This window comes from Panthera onca, chromosome Y (assembly GCF_046562875.1).
Source record: "Panthera onca isolate mPanOnc1 chromosome Y, mPanOnc1 haplotype 2, whole genome shotgun sequence".
Taxonomy (NCBI): Eukaryota; Metazoa; Chordata; class Mammalia; order Carnivora; family Felidae; genus Panthera; species Panthera onca.
Genome location: NC_138358.1, coordinates 17935463 through 17959329, shown reverse-complemented (window position 1 = coordinate 17959329; position 23867 = coordinate 17935463). Strand labels below are relative to the sequence as shown.

Genomic DNA, 23867 nt, shown 5'->3' with positions numbered 1-23867 from the left:
CACCCAGCAACCCAGGAAGGGCAGTATGGCACATGCTCCCGAAATCATTATTAGTCTTGCAACAATCCCAACTTCTAATCCCACCGATGAGGCCCTAGCCCCCGAAAGAGCCGGATGCGCGCAGAAAGACAGAGGTAAATCAGTGCACTTGGTGGCGCGATGACACATTTTGCGTTGGCACTGCTGGGGGTGGACACTGCTGGAATCTGCTGGGTGGAGGCCAGGGATTCTGGCAGATATGCTGCAGCAGCCAGAAAAGCTCCCGTGGCAAAAAGTAATCCTGCCCAAAGTGTCAACAGTGCTGTTGTGAGAAACCGTGATGCAAAATTGTGTTCATTGCAACGATTTCACAGTTGAGGCAGAGGAAAAAAAAAAAAAAAAAAAAAAAAAGGAAACGGCCTAACTTTCCCAACATAGAGACTTGCTTTAAATGCATTTAATAACTGGAGAATGTCAAATTAAAATACCTTTTAAAAAGTTCACTTTTTAGGAAAATTTAATGGCATGAGAAAATGTTCCTGGTATATTGCCGAGCAAACTGGTCAGTGATTCCCAAGGGTTCTGGAGGAAAGATGGACAGGTGAGCCTCAAGGGAAATACTCCAAGTGACACTGTAATGGTGGATGGAAGTCACTGCACGTCTGTGGAAGTCCGCAGATGTACAACACCGAAAATGAACACTAAGGCCAAGTGCAAGCTTTACGGTTAATGACAGAGGATCCCCACCGACCCAGCGCCCATACCTCCTGCACCCTCCCAGGCAAGCTGCCAATGGGAGGAATGGGGGAGCAGGAGGGAGAACATACAGGGGGAGCCTTCGCACTCCCCACGGGTTTCTCTGTGAAACTAAAACTGCTCGATGAGTCCATTACTTAAAATAATGATAAAGGAGGTTACGGATATCACGCTGCCTGTTCCACTGTCGCCTTGATGACATCAAGACTCCTCACTCAACCCCCCACCACCCTCACCTTCCAGGAGGATGACCGAGGACTGAGGACAGACACGCCACCGGACATTTGGAAGCAATCACCTAAGTGCAGGAGTGACAGCCGGGTGCCTCTTCAGATGGGGAACTCACAGCACTGGCTTCCCTCTGTGTCTTCTACCGTCAAGGTGAGAAACGTGTGTCTCTCTCTCCCTCTGAGTGTTCAGCCTCTGGGGAGGGGTGGCACTGGGCCTCCCACCCCTCCAGGAGGACGCGGGGCTCTACCACATGCATACTGCCTAGCTAGGGGCCAGGCCGCCTTGGCCTCCTCAGACGGTGGGGGCCCGGGTTATTCACGGGGGAGCTGGGCATTCCAGAGGACCTGCACGAAGGGGAGACTCCCTCACCCTCCCGCACCAGCTCACTGGTGCTCTGTGCCTGGGCTTCTGGACATGAGTGCCTGGGCTCGGGGAGGGTTTGGGCAACCCAGGGTCCTGTGTGCAAACCACATATTAATCCCTGAACCAACTCCCCAGGCTAACAGAGACTCCCGATGCATCTTGCAAGCATGTGCCTGGACACATGTGCCCGCAGCTGCGAGGAAAGAACCACAGACTGAAACATTAAGAGGACTCACGCAGTGCTTAGTTTGGGAAGGTGGAATTGTGGTTCACTTTCTCCCTAACATTTTGTTTTAAAAATTTCAAGCCTATAGAAGAGTGAAAAGTACAACTCTCACTTGCATGATTCACGTGTGTTTTATGTATCTACGTGGGTATATAGATATGGGACATTTATAAGTATGTATATAGAAATATTATATATGAATTTATATAAATTATGTAAATGTAATTTATAAATATTTATAAAATAATTACGTAGGGAATTTTAACAGAAAATCACTTATATGTGTGTATACATAAAGGCACTTTTCTTCTTTTAGGCTGAAGTGTTAGAAAGCTCCTTACAGGGGTGCCTGGGTGGCACAGTCGGTTAAGAGTCCAACTTCAGCCAGGGCATGATCTCGCGGTCCGGTCCGTGAGTTCGAGCCCTGCGTCGGGTTCTTGGCTGATGGCTCGGAGCCTGGAGCCTCTTTCTGATTCTGTGTCTCCCTCTCTCTCTGCCCCTCCCCCGTTCATGCTCTGTCTCTCTCTGTCCCAAAAATAAAAAAAATAAAAAAAAACGTTGAAAAAAAATTTTTAGAAAAGAAAGCTCCTTACAGACACCAAATCCTCTACCCCTGTTACTTAAGCATTGAGCACCTTCCGAGACCCAGGGCATTCTCCAGTGACATCCTTGGCCTTGATGTTGACAGGTCTGGTCCCTTGCACTTGGGTCCCACCTGTGGGGTCAGGAAGGGTTCCTCTTCCCTCCCTTCCCACCCCAGCCCAGTCCCCTCCCCCCTGCTCCTGCCATTCTCCCCAGGATCACTTTCTTACTGAAGAACCTGCTCATGGATCCTCTGCTCAGAGTGTGCTTCCGGACACCCTGACCCAAGATGCAGCTCACCAAGAGAGAGGTCACTCCACAAATGAGCCCTAGGAAATGCAAGACATGCTTTTCTTTTGGGTCTTCTAGTTCCTTCTTGTGTTGTTATCTAGGTTGAATTTATGAAAGGAAAACACACCCAGGGCTTCTCATGGCAAATAAGAAACATTCCCAGTGTCCTCAAATATTTGAAGGCAGCTCAGGGACCGTGGAGTTCAGTGCCAAGAGCTTCTGGAGGCAGCTAGGCTCGTCACTGAGGAAGTCACACAGGGAGAACGTGTCGCTATTTCATGCACGCAGTGCAGAGACTTGCCCCTGGAGACCACACAGGGCAAGCCCCCATCTGAGGCGTGAGTACATCTGCAGTAACGCACGGGGGCCCCTGCCTCTTGAGACAGCCTACCGTTTGCTGAGCTACTGCCGACTGCTGGAGATGCTTTTCTCCCTCCTGGCTGAACTCCTCTTCGGTGCCAACTCCACCCTTGGACCCCAGCTCTGGTTTCCTTTTTTTTTTTTCTTTTTAATGTTTCTATTATTATTTTTTTTTTTTTTGGAGGGGGAGGAGAGGGGCAGAGAGAGAGGGAGACACAGAATCCGAAGCAGGCTCCAGGCCCCGAGCTGTCAGCACAGAGCCTGACACGGGTCTTGAACCCATGAACCGTGAGATCATGACCTCAGCCACAGTCAGACACTCAATGGACTGAGCCAGCTAGATGCCCCAACTCCAGCTCTGTTTTCTAAAGCCACAAAGGGAACAAATAATCCCTCCTTTCACACGCAAGAATTTCAGAGGTGGCAGAAAGCAAGCTCTCCGGCTCCACCTTGTCCCCATGCTGGGTGTATGTGGCCTCGACCACACACTGTTCATTCCCTCATCCAGCGAACGCTTCAAGGGCCCACCACGCATCAGATGCCGCGGTCAGTGCCGGAGACAGAGTGGTGAACCAGACAGGCTACCTGAAGCTTATGAACCAGTGTGTAGACAATGAGCATCTGTTCCTCATACCGCGGGGTCCAGTCCCACAAAGTCACCCTGCAGAACTTCCAAGCCAAAGGCAGAGAGAAGACTCTTGCACCTTTCTCCTTAAAACGTTCCCCAGGAGTCTTCTACAGAACACAAGATCCCAAGAGATGCTCCCCAAACAGAGGTCCTAGGAGCACGTGAGATTAGCAAAGGCAGTCACATACTCTTCTGGGGTCATAGCACGCGGTGTGTTAGCAATTCAACATCTTCCTGTTGTGCAACATCTACTTGACTGCTTTTAAACATTTTTTTAACACTTATTTGTTATTGACAGACAGAGCATGAGCCAGCGAGGGGCAGAAAGAGGAGGAGACAAGGAATCCAAAGCAGGTTCCAGGCTCTGAGCTGTCAGCACAGAGCCCGACGCGGGGCTTGAACTAACCATGAGATCATGACCTGAGCCAAAGTTGGACCCTTAACCAGCTGAGCCACCCAGGTGCCCCTATTTGACTTCTTTTAAACCAGTGTCGCCCCAACCTACTGGAACTACACAACTCAGTCTTTTTTTGGAAGAGAAGTTTTCCTGTTTTATCTTTTGCAACTAGAATGCCTTGAAGCATTCTTGCTTTGCCCTATCCTTAAAACTGGAGACAAAGTAAAACCTGGGTAGGCACTTTCCCTTCCCCCTCCCCACCTCAGGGGAGGAGACAGGAAGTTGTGTGCTGGAGCCAGGGTCTGCATGATCAGCAGGAAATGAGCGGCAGGCCCTCTGGGCACATCATGAAGGCCTCCAAGCAGGAGTCCCTGTGTCCTCGGGAAGCGACAGGAGATGGGGCAGACAGATTGGTCTATCCTAGGCTCAGGGTCTTGGCTCAGAGGGGGCCTGTACCATCATCCACTGAGACAAAGCAACCACCTGTGTGTGACGGTCCCCGGTGAAGCGTTTGGCAGCGAGAGTCGCTTGGCCTGATTGTCACTGGAATCAGGCCCTGCAGGAATGCCCATCACCTCCTGACAATACCACTGCCAGCTCACAGCCCCTGGCCAAGCATCCCAAGCATTTGCAGAACAAGGATGGGGAGGGGGCCGCCCCAGCATTACCAGGACCCTTCTGGTTGTAAGTGACAGAAACTAAACACAGGCGGGTTTATTAAAGACAAGAACATTATTGGTTCCCATGACCTGGCGACTCAGCACCAGGCCGGCTGCAGGGGGCCAACCTCTGCTGTCAGGTTTACATTCACCTCCATGGACTACACTCTGGGGAAGCTTCCCTGGTGGTGACACAGTGCACTGGCTCCTGTCCAGGTGAAGAGAGAAGCCTTTCCTGGATGCTGAGCACAATTCCCAGGGCCCACTCAACAGGCCAATGAGTGGAAGAGCTGACTGGCTAGGCCTGGGCCAAGTGTTCTCTCTGTGGCTGGGGTGGAATTAGCCCCACCCAAATCACGCAGACAAAGTGTGGGCACAGAGTGGTCCCCCAAGGAAATTGTGAGGACCCTCACCCCAACACCCAGGAGCGGCTGTCCACTGTAGGGGAAGGGCATACCTGCCCACTGAACCAACCATGTCAAAGACACTGGAGGACAAATCATATCTTTAATGTCACTCCCACACCTCGGCTTCTTCCTCAATACCGAGTCCCACCTTGCCCTGCTTCCCCCAGTTGCCTAATGCTTACCTTACAGTGAAGAAAGATGGGCCCAGGACTATGCATGCTTAACAATCATTTCGATGGTGTGCAATTCAGGGCGGGAGGAGACCTCCTCCTGGAGGGGACCCCTCAACATGCCCAGAACCGGGGCCCCAACTCTGCAGGAGGTCCGCAGGACAAGGCAGGAATCTGAGTGTGCAGCCAACGTCCCACATAATGCTGACGCACGTGGCCCTCGAACAGTGCTTTGAAAAAGCCAGGCTGAATCCATGGAGAAGTGACCAGGGCCTGGGAAATTGTTTCATTATCTTTAGAAGAAGAAAACAGCCTGAGGATATGCATGCAATGCACAGAATCAGAGGAAAAGAAGGGTGTGACGCAAGATGAATGAGGGCTCTGTTACTGAGGAGAAATGAAGATGTCTGAAATACCTTCGATGCCATGCTCCAAGGTAAAACAATGGAAAACCCCCATCACTGGGAGAAACTGAGAAATGATGGAAATGGTTAGGTGGGCAGTTCGGTCCTCTCTGGGGAGTCAGAAGATCTACTTTGGGGCCCAGGCAGCTCTGTTCCTCAGTGCAGAGACCTTCAGTGCATGAAGACCTTGCCTTGGGCTCAGATGTGCCCACTTGTTAGGGTTGGAAGACCGGGAAGTAGAAGCACTGAGCGTGATGATAGAGTCCGGCATATAGACACACAGGTGTGTCTGCCTGCCTCGTATGGTGTGGGTACAGACACACACACACACACACAGACACACACACACACACACACACACACACACACACACACAGGCATGCACCCTGGAAGAATTCCACTAATTGCTGTGATATGAGAATTTGAATGTTGTACTTTATTTTTATATAAATAAAAAACACAAAAAAACTGCAAGTTAGGATGGACCAGGCTGTTAACTACATGCCATAGTAACAAACGGTTTCCTGAATACGGGGGCTTAAAACAGCAAAGGTTTGTGTCTGAGGAAGCAACACGCTGTCTGCGGGTGGGTGGGAGCTCTCCTCTGCTCCCCAGTGGGACCCCGTTCCGGCACCTCTGCTGCTCAAGGCAGTGGAGGGAGGGAGGGCCTCGTGGATGTCACACCAGCAGTGGAAGTGACACGTGCCGACTCCATTCACAACTCCCGGGCCACCTGGGAGTGGTCACCTGACCGCTCCCCCCACAACAGGGGACATGCCAGGAAAGGTAACTCTACCAGATACACAGACAGGGACAATATACATAGATGTATTTCTACCATCTACAGAGAAATGAGTATTGCTTCGTACTAACGACTAGTGCACTCATAAACAATAATAATATGTAGTATGTGTATACATATCATATTGCCTGTGTATACAGATAACATTACATGTACATATACTTACGTGCACAGGTGTACGTGCACATGCATACTCCCCTCTATGCATATGTGTGGTGTGTTGTGCACATGTATGTGAGAGTAGGAGTCAATTCACATGGCTTAGTCCACAATAAGCACTTTAAAAAACTAAAAATGAATTATGATCCCAAGCCACGGGTCCTTCTGCAGACCTTGGGCAGTGTCTAACGCCCCTGCACTACCCTCTCCACACTCACTTTCTTGAAGAGGGGGTGGGTGGCAGGACATCCTGTCCCTGGGTCAGCTAGAGAACCGCTGCACGGGCTACGCACTCATTAGCGGGCCTGGCGCCGTGCCAGGTACCAGATGTGGGGCTGTGGCAATGTGAGCTAGCCCCCGCCTTCTCGAAGTTTACGTCACACTGCGGGGACCGATAATGTGTGAACAAACCCTCAGGTAAGACACTCTCCAATGGTGATAAATGCTCTGAAGAAAATCAACCAGGGACTGGGGGAGGGGGAGGGGTGGTGGCAGCAGGTTCTTTACGTGGACAGGCAAGAGGGCTCTCTGAGGAGCTGGTGCACGAAGGAGGTGCCATCGCAAAGAGGCGTGAAGGGGCGCTTGGGGACCTGCATCGCTCGCCGGGCAGGGGATCCCGGAGGATGTGTTCGCAGGCCCGGTTGGGGGCAGGCGAGCTGCCAGCAGCTGTCTACCAGGTAATTCTGTGCAAGTGGGGTTGCGAGCGCTTCCTGGCCATCTTTGTCTCCCCCCCACCCTTGCTCCTTTAGACTCCTGCCCAAACATGTGCGGGACCGTGCGGTTGGCCATGAAGGATCTTCACTAAACAGCTCCCACCACCCTGAGTGATTGCTTTCCATTGGAGACAAATAACCACATAGTTCAGCTCTTTCCCAGACAGCTCCCCATTCCGAAGAGCCGCCTGCACATTAAAGCTTTCGATGCATGGTGCCCAGCCTGCTTAGGCCTTCTTTGTGGCCTCATCAGCAGTAACTGGACGATTACAAAGGCTTCTTCTGTTTTTACAAACAATGATTTATTGGACCCCTTCAACTCTTCTTTCCCAAGTCTGGGTATTACATGGGCATGTTTTGCTATAATTAAATTCCTAGATTACTGTCAAGCCAATTGTTTTACCCATCCAATCTGTAACAATGCGTTTTTATTGTCTCTTGTTTTTTTTTTTTTTATTAAGCTGGAAATAGATGTATTCTATGAGATCCAGAAAAGAAATAAAAACATCCCTATTCTCTAGTCAATCCACCCCAATCAGAGGGACTCTGCAGGAGGGAGGTAGGAATCCTCAGTGAGCTCTACTTAGCGTGGAAGAAGCCAGACATTCTGGGTTTGTCCACCCCACACTCAACAGGTATTTATTGAGCAACTACTAAATGCTGGCCACTGAGAAGGACACAGTGGTGAACAGGACAGGATGAGACTATCCTCAAATACTGACATTCTGCTGGGACGGACTTGTAACAAAGAAGTAAGATTAAAACAGTAAGATGGCAGTGTCCTTTATAAAGACAAGCCAACAGCATGCCTGATAGGATATGACAATGACTGAAGGCTATGAAAATCAAGTGACCACGGAAGCCCTTTGGAAACTCATATTGAGATGAGATCAGAATTAGGAGGGCAGAGCTAAACCAAGGAAAACAGCACTGATGACAGAAAGAAATAGCAGGTTCAAAGGCTCCGGGGCAGGTGATAGAACCTCAGCAAGTGTTAGAAGTGGCAGAGAGCAGGGAGAATACAAGATGAGGTGGAGAAGCTTAAATGGAGTTGAATTTGCAGGAAAAAGGAAAAGAAGTGTCTTCTGGGAGCAGAAAGGGAGAGAGGAGGGGACTAGGGGGCTCTGGAAGCAGCCACAGCCTTGGCTGTATCTTAGGGGCACACCTGTGCAGTACGCCTGCTTCACACTGCAGACCTCTTGACCAAAGACTCTTGCGGTCCAGGACGGGCATAAAACAGCATGAACCTTCATGCTGGGACGCAAGCACTCTGGCCTAGTGACCAGTGGCCAGAGCAGTGTCCCCCACGCCTGGCTACAGCTTCCAACAAGGGAAGTTCTCCAAAACCCTGACAGAAGCTGACCCCCAAGAACAAGTGTGGCTGAATTTTCCTCTCACCAGGAAGGATGAAGGCTCAGCTTGTTCATTCCTTTGATGGCCAGAAAGTAAGGGTGTTAGGTATTCCGTGCACTTCACAGTTGGGAACCTGATGAATCCCTGCTGCATTTGTAGCCTTGATACTAGAATGGTACCCGGTGTACTAGGTGCTCAATACATGATTAAAAGAAAGACCTGCCTGGATTGAAGACTTGGCTGCTCCTCTCACCCCCTCAAGGTGGCCGCATGCATCCAAAGTTCCTTCTCACGCCCACCCTGCACCCAAGGCTCGCCCACATTCGAGCACACCCACTGCCCCTCCCTGGGTCCCTACAGAGATGGCGACCAAATGATTGGGGCCTGGGCTGCACCTTAGAATCGGTCTCTGCCTTACACTTAGCTGCTCACTGGACCTGGGCTCAGTATCATGAATAGAAAGTCAATAACTCTCCAACAAAGAGTGCTCATCAGAGTTCTTTGGCTGTCTACTGGGACCTATGGCTGTGCACAAAGAGCAGTGACCCAGGAGGAACTTCTGAAATGGTTTGAAGCAGGCCCATCCCCTTGCTGAAAGCATCACAGCCTCCCAGTGTGCTCGGCATAACCCAGAAATGGGGACAATCAGACGCTGGCACTGTGCGGCTTCGACAGGAGGCAGGCTGGATGTCCTGGCATCTTGGGGAGGAATCGGGAGTTGGGGTGGGGGGGCCACTGCAGTGACATGGTAGCACCTGGAGGTCTGTACCACGCATTGCCCCCACTTGTAGATCAATACTTCACGCCCATATTGATCTCAATTGGTTTCCTCACTGACAATCAGCAGTTCCAGAGGAAGTTGTAAACATTCCCCAAATAAAAGTGACAACAAGGAAATCTGAGCATAGGTACATTAAAAAAAAAGAAGAGGAAAGATTTTCTTTAAAATCATAAAATGTTTATAACAATAACAGATAATGGAGTAGCATTATATTCAGAATGCAAAGGTAGCAATTAAATCTCTGTTGGGCAAAATGTCCCCTACTGCCAGAGATGCACTCCCAACCTCAGAACAAAATCTCCTCTGTTTTGATCTCCTACCTCTGTGATTATGGAAGCTGCAAGGACTTGGCTGGGGGTGGCAGAGAACTCATCTGTTAGAAACCTTAAAAAAAAAGAAAAGAAAACATGAGAACGGGACTCAGGAGGGACTGATTACAAGTTAGCTCCAGATGTGGGTAGAGGAAAAAAGAATGCATTTTGCCAAACTGACAGAGCTCCTGACCTGTAGCTCCCTGAGGTCCAGCTATGATTCCCTATGGATAGGGAAAATTGTGGTGTCTCTCTAGAATTTTCCCCCTTGACACATGGCAGGTCAACTTTTCCCAGCAGGAAGCAGATTTTTGCAATAAAGCATTTTGATTTTAATGTATCCTTGTGCAAATTGGATACTCTGAGTCTAGACCCTCATATTTTTAAATACTTGATGGGTGGGAGTGGGGACATGCTGCTATTTTAAATCTCTCAGCAATTTTCTGAACCATCTTTGGAAAGGAAGACTGCTCTTTATTTCCAAAAAACAAAACAAACCAAAGCATTTCAATGAGCCCTTTGATTTTACAAAGGAGAAGTCAAACCCCTATTTGGGAATGGAGAGGTTCTAACTAAGGAGATGTGAAATAGCCTTGCGTGATAATGTGAAGTGTGTCACTGCTGTGCATGGAACTCACCTTTGAGCTGGGAGTGTAATGTGGGAGATGAGTCTAGGACTTTGTGTGGGGGGCTAGGGGGAAGTGGGCAGCATTCTTTATGCTGATCCCAAAATGCTGCGGTTGATGGCAGGCAAGAGGTGGGTCCTGGGACTGGTGCACTGGATGCAGAAACATGGTATCAGGTTGAGGGTTAAAGAGAAGCACATCTAGCAGGGACCCGCGGCTATGGTGGACCTGGCTTCAGATCACAGCCTTCTTTCAACTTTGGTCCCTCCAAGCTTTCCGTGAAGTTTTGATAAACATGAAAGGAGCCTGATTTAATCCCACTTTAAGGAAACAGAGGAGGACCTTAACCCTTCTGGAGAATGTAATTGTAAAATGCTGGTGATGTGTGGAGGGCAGAGCATTGGTCTGTCTGAGAAGAACAAGTACAGTGGATGTCAATGGATATAATCCTCCTTGGTTCCCTTCCCTGTCTTCATTCTTCTGGCATTAGAACTTCTCTTTCTAGCCTGAAGCCCTTTGCACACCAGACTTAGCCACTCAGAATGTGGTCTCCTACTGGCTCAATCCTGGCCAATTCAAAGCTTCCCTGGGACTTTCACTGGAACCATCAGATGCTGGCTGAGAAAGTTGCTGGGGAGGTGCTGTAAGTACAGAGGGGCTGGTAGCTGGCTTTTGTCCATGTACGAGAGAGCCCAGCTGAAGAGGAAGAATGGTTGAGTTACTTATTCCTCTGGTTTTCTCTCTGCTCCACTGTTGCAAGCTGGCTTTGTCCACCTTCTGAAGCTCTCACTTCTGCCGTGGCTCCCTACAGCTCTCCTCCATGGAGCCCTGTAACTGCCCCCTCCCCACTCCTTCAGGTCCTGGGATGGAAATGGTTCTCCCATTATCACTAGCCCAGGGGTTCCTCGATGTGCCGCTCTCTGGACAATATCTCTGTTGATTCTTCTGCTTTGCCAGTTTGTGGTCTATTTCCTTCCTGAAGCCTGATCTAGTAAAGATTGGCCTCAGTGGTCAAACAAGAAACAGGCCCTTCTGTTGTCAGCTGGATAATAATGGGAGTTAGTGAGTCCTAAAAAATGGAGCAGTTAGGAGCCACTTGTGTTATATTCATGACAAACACAAGTTATGAAGCCTGGTCTTTGCTCACAGAACCTCCTGAATTCTGGGAAGTAACCACATCTATCTGAAGTTGCCTCTAAACTTCCCTTAGCATGCTTATCTAGGGCTTGCCAGTGCTGACTCTTAAAAACCAGGCTGAGAGAATGACATCAGCAAGATGGTAGCACAGGAGGTCCCCTGTTCATATCCACACACCCCCCACCCCCCTCTCAGCAATAAAAACCTGGCATCTATCCACAGACAACAGTGCTTTTCTGGGAGCTTTGGGATCCAGGTAGGAAATTCTGAAACCCTATGCAGTCCAAGCGCTATTTTGAGAATGGAGGCCCATAGCCAGGTGGCTGACTCACTGACTGCAGTCTCAACTATATACCCAGAAACAGGTCCATGCCCCTGCAGGCTCAGCTATAGCGCCATCTGCCATCTCTCCTGTCACCAGCCCCGTACGTCAAGGGCTCTGGGAGAAGTTATACCCATATCTGCACTGGCTCAGAGGCCCATAGACCTCAGTCCCAGCTGTGTACCTTGAAATGGCCAGCCCTTCTCAGTCATACACTAAGATCAAGTGGGGATTATCCTTGGGAGACAACGATGGTTCGCTATGTACAAATCGACAAAGGTGTTACACTGTATGAACAGGATAAAGGATAAAAGCCATATGCTCATCTCAACGGACACAGATGAAGCATTTGACAAGACTCAACATCCCTTCACGATAAAAATTCTCAACAAATTAGATTTGGAGGGAATGAACTTCATCGAAATAAAAGCCATATATGATAAACCCACATCTAACATCATACAATGGTGAAAAGCTGAAAGCTTTTCCCTAAGATCAGGAACAAGACAAAGATGCTTATATTAAACCTAGTACTGAAATCCTAGCCAGAGCAATTAGTCAAGAAAAAGAAATACAATGTTTATAAATAAGAAGTTAGTTTGTCTCTGCAGATAACATCATCTTACCTATAGGAAACCCTGAAGACTCCATCAAAAATCTCTTCAAACTAAATTCAGTAAAGTTGAAGGATACGAAATTGACACACAAAAATCAATTACATTTTTATACACTAACAACAATGTGTCTGAAAAAGAAAATAATCCCATTTATAATAGGATCAAACACAATAAAGTACTTAACAATAAATTTAACCAAAGAGGTGAAAGATATGTGTACTGGAAACTATAAGATATTGGTGAAAGAGACTGAAGAAAACGTGAAGAAATGGAAAGATAGCCCATGTTCATGGATGGGAAGAATATTGTTAGTGCCCACAGTAGTTAAAACAATGTGCAGATTCACTGATATTCCTACCAAAATTCCAATGACTTTTTTCACAGAAATAAAGAAAACAATCCTAAATTCACATAGAATCACAAACACCCAGAAAGCCAAAGCAATTTTGAGAAAGGAAAAAAAAAATGGAGTCATCACACTTCCGTATATCAAACTGTTACAAAGCTATAGTAATCAAAACGGTATCATACTGGCAAAACAAAAACAAAACAAAATCAGACACATAGACCAACAGAACAGAACTGAGAGCCCATGGGGTGCCTGAGTGGCTCAGTCAGTTAAGCGCCTGACTCTTGGTTTTGTCTTGGGTCACGATCGGCTCGGGTTTTGTAAGTTTGAGCCATGCACTGGGCTCTGTACTGACAGTGTTGTGGAGGCTCTTTGGGATTCTCCCTCACTCTCCCTCTCTCTCTTCCCCTCCCCAATTCGTGCTTCCTCTGTCTTAAAATAAATAAATAACCTTCAAAGAAAAAAAAAAGAATTGAGTGTCTATGAATAGACCCATGCATATACTGTCAAGTAATACTATGTGACAAGGGAGCAAAGAATACTCAATGGAGAAAGATAGCATCTTTAATAAATGGTGTTGAGAAAACCGGATATTTTCATGCAAAAGAATGAAGTTACGATTACTATCTTATCCCATTTACAAAAAGTAGCTGGCAATAGATTACAAAGATTTCAATGCAAGATCTGAAACCATAAACTCCTAGAAGAAAACATAAGAGAAAAGCTCCTTGACATTGGTCTTGGCAAGGCTATTTTGCATGTGACACCAAAAGCATAAGCAACAAAAGCAAAAATTTAAAAAAGCGGCACCATATCAAACTAAAAAGTTTCTGCACAGCAATAGAAATGATCAGCAAAATGAAAAGGCAACCTACAGAATGGGAGAAAATAGTTGCAAACCATGTCCCAAATAAGGGGTTAATATCCAAAATATTTCAGAAACTCATACAACGCAATAGCAAAATCCTCCTCCTCCTCATCATCAACATCCCCTTTAAAAATGGGCAAAGGACCTGAATAGATATTGTTACAAAGAAGCCCTGCAAATAACCAACAGATGCATAAAACAGTGGTCACTACCACTAAACATCAGGGAAATGCACATCATGGGAAACCACAATGAGATATCACCTCACACTGAGTAGACAGACCATCATCAAAATTACAAGAGATAACGAGTGTTGGCAAAGGTGTAGAGAAATGGGAAGAAGCCTCATGCACTACTGGTGGAAATATAGATTGGTACAGCTGTTACCATGGAGCCATTACCAGTACAACATGGAGTTTCCTCAGAAAGTTAAAAATAGTATTTCCACATGATCCAGAAATTCGACTTCTGGGTATATACCCAAAGGAAACAGAATCACTATCTGGAAGAGATATCTGCAGCCCATATTCGCTGCAGCATTATTCACAATAGTCAAGACATGGAAGCAATCTAAGTGCCTATAAATGCATGAGTAGATGAAGAAAATATGCTCCACAGGCAGACACACATTCTCTCTGTCTCTCTGTCTCTCTGTCTCTCTCTCTCAAGCATTACACACACACTCACACACACACACACACACACACACACACACACACACACACACACACTCAAAGTGGAATATTATTCGGCCACGAAAAGGAAGAAAACCTTGCCAATTTACAATGCTCCAAGAGTCAAAAAATACCTAGGAATAAACCTAACCAAAGATGTAAAGATCTGTATACTGAAAACTATAGAAAGCTTGTGAAGGAAATTGAAGAAGATACAGAGAAAGCGAAAAACCTCCCATGCTCGTGGATTGGAAGAATAAATATTGACGACATGTCAATACGACCCAACGCAGTCCTCACATTATATGCAGCCCCAATCACATTGCACCGGCATTCTTCTCCAAGCCGGAACAAGCAATCATAAAATGTGTATGGAAACACAAAAGACCCTGAATAGCCAAAGTAATACTGAAGAAGAAAACCAAAGTGAGAGGCACCACAATGCCAGACTTTAGCCACTACCACAAAGCTATAACCATCAAGACAGCATGGTATTGGTACAGAAACAAATACATAGACTTAATAGCATAGAATAGAGACCCCAGAATTGGACCCACATACCTATGGCCAACTAATCTTTGACAGAGCAGGAAAGAATATCCAATGGATAAAAAGACAGTCTCTTTAACAAATGGTGCTGAGAGAAGTGGACAGCAACATGCAGAAGAATGAAACTAGACCACTTTCTTACACCACTCACAAAAATAAACTCACTATGGATGAAGGACGTGAATGTGAGACAGGAAACCATCAAACCCTTGAGGAGAAAGCAGGAAAAATCGTTTTTGGCCTCAGCGTCAGCAAGTTCTTAGTTGACACATCTCCAGAGGCAAGGGAACTAAAAGCAAAAATGAACCATTGGGACCTAATCGAAATAAGAATCTTCTCCACAGTGAAGGAAACAATCAAGAAACTAAAAGGCAACTGACCGAATGGGAAAAGATGTGTGCAAAAGTCATACTGGATAATTGGTGAGTATCCAAAACCTATCAAAAGAACTCACCAACTCCACACCCGGGAAACAAATAATCCAGTGAAGAAACGGGCAGAAGACTTGAACAGACACTGTTCTAAAAAAGACATCCAGATTGTCAAGAGACACATGAAAAGATGCTCAACAGCACTCCTCGTCAGGGAAATCCAAATCAAACCCACACTGAGATACCACCTCATGCCAGTCAGAGTGGCTACAATGAGCAAATTAGAAGACTATAGATGCTGGTGAGGATGTGGAGAAACAGGAACCCTCTTGCACTGTTGGTGGGAATGCAACCTGGTGCAGCCGCTCTGGAAACCAGTGTGGAGGTTCCTCAAATCATTAAAAATAGATCTACCCGAAGACCCAGCAATAGCACTGCTAGGAATTTACCCAAGGGGTACAGGAGTGCTGAGACATAGGGGCACATGTACCCCAATGTTTATAGCACTACTTTCAACAACAGCCAAACTATGGAAAGAGCCTAGCTGTCCATCAACTGACAAGTGGATAAAGAAGTTGTGGTTTATGTATATACAATGGAATACTACTTGGCCATGAGAAAGAATGAAATCTGGCCATTTGTGGCAACGTGGATGGAACTGGGGGGTATTATGCTACGTGAAATAAGTCAGGCAGAGAAAGACCGATACCATATGTTTTCATCCATGTGTGGATCCGGAGAAACTCAGCAGAAGACCATGGGGGAGGTGATGGGGGGAAAAAGTTATAGAGAGGGAGGGAGGCAAACCATAAGAGACTCTTCAATACTGAAAGCAGACTGAGGGTTGACGTGGGGTTGGGGAGAGGGGAAAGTGGGTGAGGGGCATTGAGGAGGGCACCTGTTGGGATGAACACTGGGTGTTGCGTGGAAACCAATTTGAAAATAAATTACATTTAATAAAAAAAAATCCAGGGGTTGCTCTTACTGAATATGAGGATAGCTTTCCATTTTCAGCACTTTATGAGCGTGAGGTAGTAGTAGCTTAAGCTGCGTAGATGAAAGTTTTGTTTGTGTGTTTAAGAAAAGGAGTTGAATAAAGACAGAGGCCTGTTACATGTATCACGTTAACCTTGGCAAGTTTCTCTTCTGATTGTTACCGTGACTTATCACTCTTAGTGATTCACATAGTTTGGAGTCGTCCTTTCATGCGGAAGTAGATTTCAGTTGATCATGGTAGGTGGTCCTTGTAGTATTTTGTGAATGAATTGTGTATGTGGTGATGATGGATGAACTATGCTGGTTGGTTTCAAAAGCACTTACACGGACGGTGTAACACGTTTTCTACCCTTGGAATCCCATACGGTCTCTTACTACTTTGTGTATGACTTACCTGAAATATCATGAATTGGTAGGTAGTGAATAGGTTTTAGTGGCACTGAATGCCCTACTGGCCACTCACAGAATTCGTTGACGCTTTGCTCTTAAGCACACAATGACTCGGTCTTCCCTACGCTGCATGAAAGTGAGCATGGATACTAACTAGGCAAACTGTTTGCTGCTGCTGTGAAGAACAGCTTCGTGAACTGTGAGCTGTAGCAACACACGTATGGAACCCTAAGCAAGGCACAGTACATCGGTATTCTTTGAAAGGGTAGAGTAGTTATTTCAATTTGGCTTTCAGTGCGTTGCATGACAAGGCATTTAATTAGCTAAAACCCTCTTAGAGTCATGTTTGATTGCAAGGTGTGTGTACTGTCCACCGCTAAGTGTCATTTCATGTTAGATGGAATTAATGGAGGCTGAAGCACCCGTGCATTCACCTCTAAGACAACCCTCTTGAACTCGTGAAGAATTATGGGCCTTCTCAGGTAAGACTAGGTACAGGTCTTTCTCAAGGGCATAATCTTAAACACAGCCAAACCTAAGGCAGCTTTGGGCAGTCCACCGTGATAAGATATGCAGACATTGTGACCTCACAAAGCGCATGGTCTCCTAGCAACTGCGGTGTAACTCTCACAGGCTGCCGCCTGATTTGGCTTCATGGTAGGAAATTCATCAGGGCCCTGCGGCGGCCGCGAGACCTGGCAAGCGCGGTCGGCCCCTAGCGGCCTCACATCCTGAGCAGCATGAAGAGGAGGCGGCGCTGGCCCAGGGAGGCCCTGGCCCCGGCCGCCGGGGGAGGAGCCTCTAGCGCTGCAGGAGGGGCCGCGCTGGAGGCGCCTGAGGAGAAGGTGGTGTACATGCGGTGGCAACCGTCGCGACTGTCGCTGGCCAGCAGCACCAAGGCGCTGATCGACGCTTTCAAGCTATTCCTGCCCGGCAGCACGGAGTTCATGAGCTCAGACGCGGAGCTCTGGAGCTACCTCTGCAGCCTCAAGCACCAGTTCTCCCCCCACATCCTGCGCAGCAAGGACGTCTACGGCTACTCCTCCCTCCTGGCCCTGGTCCCGGACCCCCGGCACCAGCCCCCCGAGGCCCGCCTCCAGACGCGCCGGCCAGCTGCCAGGCGGAGGCGCCACGGAGCCCGCAAGGTGGCGGTCGGCCAGAGGAAGGTGCCGCCCCCGCCGCCACCGTCCCACGAGGACAGCAGCCCCCGTAAGCCCGCGGCACCCAGGCCCTGCTCCAGGAGCCGCACCCTGGAGGAGAGTGGGAGGGCGGCCACCCCGACGTTGACCACCTTCCCCACCATCCGCGTAGTCGGCGACGTGTGGGTCGAGAGCAGCCTGGCAGAAGCGCGGCGCCAGGCGCGCCAAGTCCTGGGAGTGAACCTGGAACCCGTGGTGAGACTCCGCCGCTTCCCAGTGCCTGGGCGTGAGATGCGGGCCACCGCCGCGCGACCTCTCAGCCCCGGGACGGGTTGTGCCTGTAGGGATGAACCAGGGACTGCCGGGACCGCGTCCCCTAGTGCACTTTATGGGCGAAGAAGCACCAGATGGTCCCGGCCCGCGCCCCCGGGATGCGGCGCCGCCTTCTGGGACTCCCGGGCAGCTGTGCCTTCTGCTGCCTCCCAGCACCGGGTCTGCGGAGGGAGGAGACCCCTGGACCGCAAGGGAGGTCCCCTTTCGTCCTAACCCCAGATTGAGATGTCTCCAGGACTGTAGGGGCAGATCCATGTTCTCTCTTGTTCCCTCCTTGGTCTGAAGTCGTCAGACTTCCACCCCCACCCCCTCCAAAGGAATTTGGTTCCATGCTTGTGTAATAAAGCTAGAATTTCCTTGCTGTTCTCCCACCTCTGGCTCTTCCCGCCTCATTTTCTTTCTTTCTTTCCTTTTTTCACTGCCACTCTTTCTGGACGAAAGATCGAATATGTGTGGAAAGTTGTTGCAATAGTTGGTATTCTCAACACCAATTGCAATAGTGGGTATTCTCAATCCCACACCTTTCCGAGTTTTAACTGGATTCCAACGCTTTGACCAAGGATATTGTCTAAGAAATTCAAGCGTATCACTGTTAATAATGTAAGGATTTGTATGGCTTTGAATGTCATGGGCTCGGTGATTACAAACCAAAAGATTCAAAGTTCAACTGTGTACACATTCTTAAGACGTTTCTAAAGATTTTATATTGAAATGTAATGTTTATGTTTACTGAGCTCCTAAAGGAAATGGTAGACACTCGGGAAGTTTTGTTTAGTAAAATTAACTTGGGAAATTCTTTATAAGTGGGTAAAATTGAAAGTTCTTTGAGAAACCACACGGTTTCTATTAAAAACCAATGAGTGAATTTCAAAAAATAAATGAATGAAAAACTGGTTATGGACATGGATGGAATCCACTCGGAAATGACTTGGCCTTGTACCAATCTCACTTACTGATCTGGGAATCTTTCCAGGATAATTTATTTTAAAATTGAAATCACATAGTGTAAATGAGTATGGGTAAGGGTGGTGACTAAACCTGCATACATAATAGCCGTTGGAATTCTCTGAAGTATTACTGATCTAGAGCGGTGGTACATTTTTTTTTGGCAAAAATAACTGGTTGAGGTTATCTTTGGGCAAAATAGATTTTCCTCACTTGTGTTTGTCATTGTTGCTGGATAACAGGAAATATCCACATTACCATGCATCACTCTTATAAATATCATGGCAGTTGGTTAACAGTTTTGCTCCAGGACTTTCCTTTATTATCTTATGTCCATGCACAGTTATGTTAGCAGGTATTGGTCTTTTGTTTGACAAAGACCACAGGGATCAAACAGGAGAGCCACACAGAGTACTTTTCACTTTTATGATAGTGTTTATATCCTGTGGCCCAGCATGGAATTCTTGATTATCCAAGTGACCTCAGTTATTGGTGGCAGCAAGACTTAATGGTCGTTAGTCAGTGATGCCGCAGCTAGATTTTACTGCGATATCGGAAGGGCCAAGCAGTGATTTTGTACCACTATTCTTTCAATTTAAGTATTCTGCAATTGAACCATCCATCCCAGGCAGAAACATGACCTATCTTCAACATTAGGGTTTCTCTCTGCTTGGCAGCTTTTTAGGGGAATAATGAGAGTTGTGATTTTTTTCTAAATTTTCTTTTAATGTTTATTTATTTTTGAGACAGAGAGAGACAGAGCATGAATGGGGGAGGGTCAGAGAGAGAGGGAGACACAGAATCTGAAGCAGGCTCCAGGCTCCGAGCTGTCAGCACAGAGCCCGACATGGGGCTCGAAACCACGGACCGTGAGATCATGACCTGAGCCGAAGTCGGACGCTTAACCGACTGAGCCACCCAGGCGCCCCGAGAGTTGTGATTTTGACTCTTGGGCTTGTAGAGTTCAAATGGCATAGCTTCCTAAAATACAGTTTTCAGTAAGCCTCATATTCTTTTTTTCACTACTCAATGATAATGTGTTGTTACAAATACTGCCACATGAGTAAATAAAAGTGAATAATTATTTAAAAGATGCAGAGGGTTAAAGTATATTTGTTTCATAGGAAGCTTATATAAATTTTCGTTACTAGCTTCCATTGCCAATGGTATTTCAAATACAGAGGTTTTTCTCCCCCACCCTGCCCAAATTAACTGTTTTAGCTAATTAGCCCCTGAGGGAAAGATACATATTTGTACAACTTCCCTATTGTATATAATTGTATAGTAATTAAAAATGAATCCAATGACCATATTAGAATGTAATTTCAACATATAGCTTATCGAGGTAGCTTCCCAGAGGGTTTTGAAATTAGATGTAGCTGGGAGGATAACTTTGCTCAGCACAGCTTTGAAACACAACCATTGACACCATGCAGTTATTTGAACTTAACCTTAACTGAGAATCTTAGTTTTTCCCTGCTATACCTTGTTACTTTATTGCACTTGAACTTGCATTCATGCTTTGGGTTATCTGGGCTATCTGATTTCGGTTTGGATCTGAATGTCCATCCTGAATTCAATATGTTGTTTAGCTGGTCCCTTAAAAAATATTGCCATTTCTGGTTTAAAAAACAGGATGTTAAAAAAAAAATCTTTGTTTTTGCCAATTTTTAAGAAAACCTTGCTGAAGTTTTGTTTTACATTTTATAAAATGTGAAGAAACAACTAATATAGTTGATTCATCTATTAATAGGAAAATGAAAGTATTTTATGTATCCTTTTGGGCAGACCGTGAAAAGGAACTTGACACGGTGGCCTTTCTGGTGAGGCATTCATTTACTGTCTTCTAAAACGAGTCTGCGCTTAGTTTGTACAGATTTTTGAAATAATTCCCATAGTCTTTATTCATTCTCATACCTTTATATCTCATATGGCACAAGTAAGGAGGAAGTTTATGACCTTGCTATGCTTGAGTGCCTATATGTGGTGACTGGCACCTCAAATAAGCTTTTGAATTCCTGGTGTCATTTTTATCCCCCTTCTACTTGTCACCCAGCAAATTAATTTTCCTTACAGAACCAGTAATGTTATAATTGTGAAGAGCAAGCTTCATTGTTGTTTACTGTCACTGTTGTGCTGTGTGTTTTGTCCAAGTTTGAGTACACAATTTTTCCAGTATAATTTAAACCGGTGGCTGACACATATTAATTTGCTGTGTGCAAACAATAGTACTAGTGTTCTGAACACTGTTGAATAAAAATGCATTAAACATATTTGGATACAAAGAGATCTGAGCAATTTTGAACTCATAGTTTTTTGGTGTTCCAAGGATTGCCATGGAGCTCTTAAAATCAGCGTTTTTAGTGCATATATAATTTATATATATTATATATAATATATATAATATATATATAATATAATAATATTGTATATAATATTTATATTATTTAGTGGGTATATATAACATATAGTGGAGGTGTATATATATATACATATGTGTATATATATACATATATAAAATTTACTTTATTGGTGTGTTTAAAATATTTTTGGTAGATTGTCATGTCTTAATGGAATTAGAACTCAGTTGTTTGTCATGGAGCTGAATTGTGTTCTTGGACAGTTTAATGTGCACATATGATTAAGATTTACAATCTGGTTGTACTTTTCTTTTTAATGTATTAACTGTAAATACTTTTTTTAAAATATTTTAAAATATAGCCTTTATTCTCTCTTACATATGTGAATTTATTTATTTTTTTTAATTTTTTAATATATGAAATTTACTGTCAAATTGGTTTCCATAAAACACCCAGTGCTCATCCCAAAATGTGCCCTCCTCAATACCCATTACCCACTCTGCCCTCCCTCCCACCCCCCATCAACCCTCAGTTTGTTCTCAGTTTTTAACAGTCTCTTATGCTTTGGCTCTCTCCCACTCTAACCTCTTTTTTTTTTTTCCTTCCCCTCCCTCATGGGATTCTGTTACGTTTCTCAGGATCCACATAAGAGTGAAACCATATGGTATCTGTCTTTCTCTGTATGGCTTATTTCACTTAGCATCACACTCTCCAGTTCCATCCATGTTGCTACAAAAGGCCATATTTCATTTTTTCTCATTGCCACGTAGTATTCCATTGTGTATATAAGCAACAATTTCTTTATCCATTCATCAGTTGATGGACATTTAGGCTCTTTCCATAATTTGGCTATTGTTGAGAGTGCTGCTATAAACATTGGGGTACAAGTGCCCCTATGCATCAGTACTCCTGTATCCCTTGGATAAATTCCTAGCAGTATTATTGCTGGGTCATAGGGTAGGTCTATTTTTAATTTTCTGAGGAACCTCCACACTGCTTTCCAGAGCGGCTGCACCAATTTGCATTCCCACCAACAGTGCAAGAGGGTTCCTGTTTCTCTACATCCTCTCCAGCATCTATAGTCTCCTGATTTCTTCATTTTGGCCACTCTGACTGGCGTGAGGTGGTATCTGAGTGTGGTTTTGATTTGTATTTCCCTGTTAAGGAGCGACGTTGAACATCTTTTCATGTGCCTGTTGGCCATCCGGATGTCTTCTTTAGAGAAGTGTCTATTCATATTTTCTGCCCATTTCTTCACTGGGTTATTTGTTTTTCGGGTGTGGAGTTTGATGAGCTCTTTATAGATTTTGGATACTAGCCCTTTGTCCGATGTGTCATTTGCAAATATCTTTTCCCATTCCGTTGGTTGCCTTTTAGTTTTGTTGGTTGTTTCCTTTGCTGTGCAGAAGCTTTTTATCTTCATAAGGTCCCAGTAATTCACTTTTGCTTTTAATTCCCTTGCCTTTGGGGATGTGCTGAGTAAGAGATTGCTACGGCTGAGGTCAGAGAGGTCTTTTCCTGCTTTCTCCTCTAAGGTTTTGATGGTTTCCTGTCTCACATTCAGGTCCTTTATCCATTTTGAGTTTATTTTTGTGAATGGTGTGAGAAAGTGGTCTAGTTTCAACCTTCTGCATGTTGCTGTCCAGTTCTCCCAGCACCATTTGTTAAAGAGACTGTCTTTTTTCCATTGGATGTTCTTTCCTGCTTTGTCAAAGATGAGTTGGCCATACGTTTGTGGGTCTAGTTCTGGGGTTTCTATTCTATTCCATTGGTCTATGTGTCTGTTTTTATGCCAATACCATGCTGTCTTGATGATGACAGCTTTGTAGTAGAGGCTAAAGTCTGGGATTGTGATGCCTCCTGTTTTGGTCTTCTTCTTCATAATTACTTTGGCTATTCGGGGCCTTTTGTGGTTCCATATGAATTTTAGGATGGCTTGTTCTAGTTTCGAGAAGAATGCTGGTGCAATTTTGATTGGGATTGCATTGAATGTGTAGATAGCTTTGGGTAGTATTGACATTTTGACAATATTTATTCTTCCAATCCATGAGCAGGGAATGTCTTTCCATTTCTTTATATCTTCTTCAATTACCTGCATAAGCTTTCGATAGTTTTCAGCATACAGATCTTTTACATCTTTGGTTAGATTTATTCCTAGGTATTTTATGCTTCTTGGTGCCACTGTGAATGGGATCAGTTTCTTCATTTGTCTTTCTGTTGCTTCATTGTTAGTGTATAAGAATGCAACTGATTTCTGCACATTGATTTTGTATCCTGCAACTTTGCTGAATTCATGTATCAGTTCTAGCAGACTTTTGGTGGAGTCTATCGGATTTTCCATGTATAATATCATGTCATCTGCAAAAAGCGAAAGCTTGACTTCGTCTTTGCCAATTTTGATGCCTTTGATTTCCTTTTGTTGTCTGATTGCTGATGCTAGAACTTCCAGCACTATATTAAACAACAGCGGTGACAGTGGGCATCCCTGTCGTGTTCCTGATCTCAGGGAAAAAGCTCTCAGTTTTTCCCCGTTGAGGATGATGTTAGCTGTGGGCTTTTCATAAATGGCCTTTATGATCTTTAAGTATGTTCCTTCTATCCCGACTTTCTCAAGGGTTT

The 23867-nt window shown here is 45.7% G+C and overlaps 1 protein-coding gene across 1 annotated transcript in view; it reads left to right on the top strand.

The window, feature by feature from the left end:
- Positions 1-17190: 17190 nt before the first annotated feature.
- Positions 17191-23867, top strand: part of LOC145715045 (coiled-coil domain-containing protein 71L-like) — a 62480-nt gene continuing 55803 nt past the window's right edge. Inside the window, exon 1 of the mRNA XM_081794627.1 lies at positions 17191-17950. Coding sequence (XP_081650753.1) covers positions 17212-17950 — 739 coding nt within the window. The 5' untranslated portion in view covers positions 17191-17211. The remainder of the gene's footprint in view (positions 17951-23867) is intronic.